At 40.8% G+C, this 7,918-nt stretch overlaps 1 protein-coding gene across 1 annotated transcript; it reads right to left on the minus strand.

The window, feature by feature from the left end:
• Positions 1-6,833: 6,833 nt before the first annotated feature.
• On the minus strand, positions 6,834-7,250 carry LOC308279234 (protein FAM136A-like; the record flags this gene model as incomplete). The annotated part of the gene is made up of 1 exon (XM_080719242.1): positions 6,834-7,250. The coding sequence occupies one exon, from the start codon at positions 7,248-7,250 to the stop codon at positions 6,834-6,836; it is 417 nt and encodes a 138-aa protein (XP_080575368.1).
• Between the last annotated feature and the right edge of the window lie 668 nt (positions 7,251-7,918).

A 7,918-nucleotide genomic window follows, 5' to 3' on the forward strand; every position in this document is an offset into this window, starting at 1 on the left:
CCTAAATTCTTCCCTATATTGTCAAGTTATTTTTGACAAGGTTTCCACAAACATTTGGTGGTGGAAATAATAATCTTTTAACTAAATATTGTTGAAACATAATAATTACATGGAAAAGAATAAAGTTGGACCCTTACCTAATCCCATATACAAATATTAACTCAAAATAGATAAAAGACCTATATATAAATCTTAAGACTATAAACTTTTAGGAGAAAATCTGGGTCATAAAACCTCACAACACTGAAATTGGCAGTGATTTCTTGGATATGATTTCAAAGGCACAGTCAACAGAAGAGTATACAAACTCCCTAAAAATAAAAAAAAATATTGTATATCCAAAGACAATGTAAACAGAGTTAACAGTTACTAATAGAATAGGATAAAATATTTCCAAATGCTATATCTGAAGGTATATTAATATTCCAACTAGAAATCCTAAAAATTAACAACAATAAAGGCAAACAATACCCTTTACAGATAGGTAAAAGACTAACATAAATAATGAATCTCCAAAGATAACCAATCTTAGTTGTCTGTTGGATGGAAAATCTTGTTTCTCTGGTTCTGGTGTGTGTTACCTATTTCTTCTTTGTAGTTAATCTCTTTGAGTATTTTCTCTAGTGCTGGTTTTGAAGACAAAAATTCCTTCAGTTTCTGTTTGTCATGGAAGCTTCTTATTTCTCCATCTAATTTGATAGAAAGTTTTGCTGGGTAAGAAATTTTTGGCTGGAAGTTGTTTCCTTTCAGAGTTTGGAATATGTTACTCCAAGCCCTTCTGGCTCTCATGACTTGGTTTGGGAAGTCTGGAGTGATTCTAATTGGTTTGCCTCTGAATGTCACTTGACCCTTTGTTTTTGTTGCCTTTAAGATTCTCTGCTTGGCTTCCACCTTGGTCATTTTGACAATTATTTGGCATGGGGATCCTCTTCTCCGATCCTGTCTTAAGGGAGTTCTGTAAGTTTCCTGGACCTGGGTACCAACCTCTTGCTCTATGTTTGGAAAATTTTCTGCTATTACTTCCTTGAAGAGATTGTTGATGCCTTTGGTTTCACTTTCTTTTCCCTCCTCTATTCCAATTATTCTTAGGTTAGCTCTCTTAAAATGGGCCCATATTTCTTCAATATCAGATTTCTGCTGTCGGATATTTTTTCCTAGATTAGAAACTATGCGTTCATTTTTGGAATGATCATCTTCTAAGAGCGAGATTCTATTCTCCATGTGGTCTAATCGGTTGTTTGTGCTTTGAATTGAGGCCTTTACTTCATTAATTGCATCCTTTATCTCTTTTTGTCTCTCTCTGAGTTCTTTTCGAAGCAACTCTATTATTTCTACAGTTATTTTTCTGATTTGATCTTCTAGAAATCTCTAATTTTCTGTTTTATCGGGTTCTGATGTTGTGGGGTTGTGGGCATTCATTGTTCCAGTGTTATTCCTCTTTCCCATGATTTCGGAAGTTTGTGCCTTCTCTGGGTTCTTCCCTTGGGTCACTATGACTTCACTTAAGGTGTTCTGGATCTCGAGTCAGTAGTATCTCAGACCCCACTACTCCTTTACTGGGTTGTATCAGAGAGTCTCCGACCCAGAGAGTCGATAGAGGCTGCTTTAGACTGTGGGGGGTGCCAGGTTGCACGTTCTCCTATGGTGTGATATCTCTGCCACCGCCACTCCCCCACTGGGTCAAGTCCCAGGGAGTACAGTACTGGGATTTCTCCTCTGTGGCCCACAGTTTGACTCACTTTTCTTGAGTACGCAGATGTAGCTGTACTGGATTTGGTGAATTCTCTGCTGCTACCGCCGATGGCAATATGGTGCCGCTGCTACGCCCTCGGCCGTGAGGCTAGCGTATTTCTTCTTGGTTTTGATTTCCACTCTAAATCCCTGCGGCGTGTGCTGAGCTCAGCCACTGGGAGCTTTAGATTTTACCTGCGCGGAGAAATCCCGCCTGGCTGTTCTGCAGCGGCTCACCTCGGCTTGCTGTAGCCATCCGGTGAATTTGCCGCTGCCGCTGGCAGTATGGCACTGCTGCCGCGTCCTCGGGCGTAAGGCCGGTTATCTCCTCTGTGGCTCTGAGATCTGTTCTCAGTCCGCTTTCTCTCTGGAGCCTGGTGATTTTTTTGTTTCTCTGGTGATGGTGTTTTCTGGCTATGAAAGGCGCTGATTTTGTGGTAATGGAGACTGGTTGTTAGCAGGGCTCTTAAGCCCCGCTTTTCTCGGTCGCCATCTTCCCGGAAGTCACCATTATATTTTAAATTTCAGTCTTTATATATTAATTGTAAGTCCACAGAAATGTAACTGATTTTTTGTGGAGCTTATATATTGCCACCTTGCTGAAGTGGCTGATTTATTATAGTATATTTTTGTAAATCCTTACATCTACATAGACAATTATGTTATCTGCATGTTTGGAAAGCCTTACTTCTTTTTCCCTCCAAACTTCATGCCTTTACATTTTCTTGTCTCATTTTGAACTTCCAGTATTATGCTGAATAGAAGTGATAAGAGAAAACACATTTTCATTATTCCCAGTCTTAGAGGAAAACAGTTATTTTGGGGTTTTTTTTGCCATTAAGTATAACATTAGCTTTAGGATTTTAACCATAGCTCAATACCAACTTGAAGAAATTCCATGCTATTTCTGTTTTGCTATGTTTCTTTTATATCCTATAGTGCAGGTGTTAAATAACCACTACAAAGACTTTAGTTAAATATCAAGAATATTTAGTGATAACTTTATGACTAAAATTCTGGATCTGCATTTGCCCTAAACCATATGCTTTCTGTTCTGACTAGAACTGGAGTAGTCATCGGGTAACTGGGTATTTGCTTAGTGAGTTCAGGGTTCTCTGAAATCCCAGGATTCAGCTGCATTCCTTATGCAAGAATTAGCCTCTTCAAGGCCGGTGCTGGGGCCTCTGAGGCCGGGATCGGAGCCTGCTGTGAGGCAAGGCCAGTGATGGGGCCTCCGAGGCAGGGATTGGAGCCTGCCGAGGGGTTAGGCCAGTGCTGGGGCCAGCGAGGCCGGGATCGGAGCCTGCCATGAGGCAGGGTCTGTGCTGGGGCCTCCAAGGCTGGGATTGGAGCCTGCTGAGGGGTTAGGCCGGTGCCAGGGCCAGCAGCCGGCATCAGAGCCTTCCGTGAGGCAAGGCCACTACTGAGGCCTCCAAGGCCGGGATCAGAGCCTGCCGAGTGGTTAGGCCGGTGCCAGGGCCAACGGCCAGCATCGGAGCCTGCCATGAGGCAAGGCCGGTGCTGGGGCCTCCGAGGCCGGGATTGGAGCCTGCCGAGGGGTTAGGCCAGTTCTGGGGCCAGCGAGAACGGAATCAGAGCCTGCTGTGAGGCAAGGCCAGGGCTGGGGCCACTGAGGCCAGGATCAGAGCCAGCCAAGGGATAAGGCCGGTGTGGGGGCCAGCGAGGCCAAAATCGGGGCCTCCCATAAGGTAAGGCCGCTGCTTGAGCCAGTGAGGTCTGGATCAGTCGACCGGGTAGCCAGGCCACTACTGGGGCTGTCAAGAGTGGGATCTGTACTTGCTACATGGCATGCACAGAGAAATATCGCAGAAAATAAATCCAGATGCTTCCCCTAATCAGCAATAACTAGGAGGCAAGGGGCAACAGGAAGAAGTCGAGTTATAGTAAGGGCCCTATAGCGAAGCAATTAAGGTGACCAATCAGAGAGTATGATTTTGTTCTTCTTTATGGCTGAGTAGAATTCCATTGTATGTATTTCCCAGAGTTTTGCAATCCATTCATCTGTTGATAGAGACCTGGGTTGGTTCCATATTTTGGCTATTACGAATTATGCTGCTATGAACATAGGTATGCATATGTTGCTATAGTTCTCTGAATTCAACTCTTTTGGAAAAATACCCAGGAGTGGTAGAGCTGGGTCATATGGTGGATCTATTTCCACCTTTCTTAGGAATCTCCACACAGATCTCCATAGTGGCTGAACTAATTTGCACTCCCACCAACAGTGTAAAAGAGTTCCTCTTTCCCCACATCCTCGCCAGCATTTGTTGTTATTTGATTTCTTTATGCTTGCCACTCTGACTGGGGTTAGATGGAATCTCAGTGTATTTTTGATTTGCATCTCCCTGATGGTCAATGATATAGAACATCTTTTCATGTATCTATTGACACTTTGTATCTCTTCTTTTGTGAAGTGTCTATTTAGTTCATTTGCCCATTTCTTGATTGGGTTGTTTGCTTTGCTAGTGTAGAGTCTTTTGAGCTCATTTTATATTCTAGATATTAGTCCCCTATCAGAGTGGGGGCTGGTAAAGATCTTTTCCCATTCTGTAGGTTTCCTCTTTAGGTTGTTGATGGTTTCCTTTGATGAGAAGAAACTTTTAAGTTTGGTGAAAAATAATTTTTAAATAATATAGTCAAATGTTCTGAAAGGTGTTAACTTAGAGAAAATAACGAGAGAGTAATAAGAAGGTTTTAGGATCTTGTATTAATATACACATATGGAGAAAAACATGAATGGTATGTCTAAGGGACTTGTAGCAAACTGAGGTCTTTGTCAGGTTAAAGGTGCTTATTGTAGTATATTTTATAGTATGTACTTATTGAGTACTTTTTGGATACTGGGGATTAAACCTCCTGAGGTACTACACCTCAAAACTACACTCCCAGCCCTATTTTACTTTTTTATTTTGAAACAAGGTCTAGATTACTGAGGCTGGCCTGGAACCTGCAACCCTCCTCTCTCAGCTTCCCAAGTACTGGTATTACAGGTGTGTGCTACCACACCTGGCTGTATTTAATACATTTTTTGTGGCACTGGAGATTGAACTCAGGGACATTTTATTTCTGAGCTATACCCACAACCCTTTTAAGTTTTTTTTTAATTTTTAAATTGGGTCTCACTAAGTTCCTGAGGATATTTCTCAGTTGCTGGGGCTGGTCTCAAACATGTGATCCTCCTGTCTCAGCTTCCCAAGCACTGAGATTATAGTTTTGATTTAATACATTTTTATAGACAGAGAACATATCATCTTTAGTCCAGGAAAGACAAATTTAAATGATTACAAAGTATGACTGTAAGAGGTTAAAAAGATACATATTAAGTATACTGTATCATGTTTAGGTCCATTAATAGTATAATAGTTTATCTCCATATTCATCTGTTTTAAACATTTATAAAGTATAGCAAAGTGAGATAATGAAGCTAACATCATACAAATGCTTAGAATAATAGGTAGAATCAAATCAATACTTCCAATAAATTTCAAATTAACAAGGCTCTAATAAAATAAAAACCTGCCTAGCCTAAAAACCTGATAGAAGAGGTTTCACAGCACTCACATTAGCTTCCTGTTGAAGTCTTTAATTCTGTTAATATTTATAGCTGCTGAAGCATAAAGCATGCCAATGAATAAAATAGCATTATACAGTTCCCCCAACAGTCACCTATGACAAGAAAACAAATCAGCCCAATTTAATAGAAATTAGTAGCTTCCTGTTTTGTAAAGATAATATGGAACCTTTATTGGGTTTGTTCTAATTGACATTTATGCTTATAATTCCCCCAGAGAAGCTCTTTTTCTTAACTTACTATGAAATGCTGTAAGTTCTAGAGGTACGGTACCAATACTTTAAAGACTAACTAGTTTTGAATGCTGCTGGTTCAATAACCTGCTCACTGGGTAACCATGACCACATTAGTTGACCTACATGAAGACTGGTTTATTCACTTATGAAACAGAATTGGAATAATAACTGAACTTATATGCATTGAGAAAGCATTTGATTTGTAGTGAGAGAATTTCTTTTTTTTCTTTCTTTTTTTTTACATCTTAAATTTATTTCACACATAACAAGGAGAAGCATACAGAGAAAGAGATATATTCACTGCCCAGAATCAAAGAAAGAAGACACAATAGTGGGGAAATGATGAAACTTTAAAACCAAACCACTAGGAAAATATATCACAGCCTTGACACAGCAAACAGGCTATATTATTTCAAGTAGTAAGTTGGTAAAAAGACAACATGGTCCTTATCCAAAAGATAAGATACCATGCTGGGGCAGGAACATAGCATGTTGCAAAAGCTCCAGGCAAAAATGGTATTTGGTAAAGGGTGGGGTGTGCTTTTCCCTCCTTTGCTCTAAAGGAGTTAGCTTGTCCCAGCTCAAGCTGCTTGTTCTTTGACCTTCTGGATGCCCCTGTTAACTCAGAGGGCCAAGTAACCCATGCTGGGTTTGGGCTTTTATTCCAGTATGTTCTATGAAAACCAGGGTTTTCCAAGTTCTTATTTATTTATTCTCTCTTCCAACTCCACATCTTAAATCTACTCCAAGAAAAATAAAGACCTGAAAATAATTTTCCCCCTCCTAAATTAGTGTCTTCCTGGATTTTGTTTTACAGCTTATGGAAAATGGTAATGGCAATGCTTCTGGCAAACAGGAGGTTGGTGAAAAAGAAAAATAGAAACATCTTCTCAAACTATCAGATCATAGGCAGGTTGGGGGAACCTGTCAGCCTGTAGGTACCTATACTGTTAAGTACCATCTGATGCTTTGAAGGGCTCTGGCTTGGTATGAGGGCGATCTCTACTGCCAGTCAAGCACTCACCACATTAAATTAGGCTTTAGAAACTCTCCTGTGCTAACTTTCACATAAATTTTAGCACCAGTGTTTTCCATTTCACTTTCTAGGACCAAAACACAAAGGAACCAGTGTCTAGAGGCAAGAGACATTATGCCTTAAAACTTGTTTCCACCCTTAGTTTCTTCATGTATAAAATTGCTTAAAAGATTAAGATTCCCTTTTCTCTTTTTAAATAGATTCCTGCTATGAGCCCTGATGAGCACTGGCAAAGACTTTATTTCCCAATTGATGAGAGAGATTCCTTCATCTTCTTGGCCATAGTTGGGATGAGGTGCATGTGGTCATCCACACACTTGGTCACACAACTATCCAGCTGCCGCTTCACCTGAAGCTCCTTACTCCCTGCGTCCATCGAATCTTTGGCTTTGTCATTGCAGTGCATGGTACACCAGGCCGGGCTGTCCTGGAACTTCTCCAGCTCGCTGGTCACCAGGGCCTGGGCTTCAGCCAGGGGCGCATGGCAGCGCTCAATGCACTGATGCATCTGTTGCATGGATGTCTGGTTGTCCTCACAGCAGTTGGCGCTGCAGAGGAACATGAGGCCCTGCATCTTCCGGATGTTCTTTCTCTCCACGCTCTTCGCCATGGAGTCCACCACCTCCTGCACCCTGAGCTGCTGCAGCTCCGCCATGGCGACCCCGCACTGCACGGCGCTCACGCCCACATGGACTCCGCGCAGTCCCGCCCTCTCCACCCTTCCCGAGAATTTCTTATCTAATGATTATATAATATTGTCTTTTTATTGGGGAGTTGGGACCATTTATGTTCAGTGTGAAAACTGAGAGATGATTCTTAATTCCTAACAATTTGAGTCTTAATTTCTGTTTAAAGTAGTGTTTGTTCTTCCTTGTTTGTTTGATGGAAGTTATTGTTTCTCTGGTTCTGTCATTTATTACTTATTTGTTTTTTACAGTTAATGTGAGTATTTTCTCTAATGCTGGTTTAGAAGAAATAAGTCTTCCAGCTTCTTTTTGTCATGGAAGATTTTTACTTCTCCATTGAATTTAAGAGATAGTTTTGCTGGATAAAAAATGTTTGTCCAAAATTTGTTTTCTTTCATAGTTTGTAATATGTTGCTTCAAGCCCTCCTGACTATCATGACTTAATTTGGGAAATCTGGCATGATTCTAATTGGTTTACCTCTGAATTTCACTTGGTATTTTGCTTTTGTTGCCTTTATCATCATTTCCTTGGCTTCTACATTAATCAATTTGACTATTATGTGGCATGATAAACTGTTTTTTCTTATCTTGTCTAAAGGGAGTTCTATAAGTTTCCTGTACGAACCATTTTAACTAT

The sequence above is a fragment of the Muscardinus avellanarius genome (assembly GCF_963383645.1).
Source record: "Muscardinus avellanarius genome assembly, chromosome: X".
NCBI lineage: Eukaryota > Metazoa > Chordata > Mammalia > Rodentia > Gliridae > Muscardinus > Muscardinus avellanarius.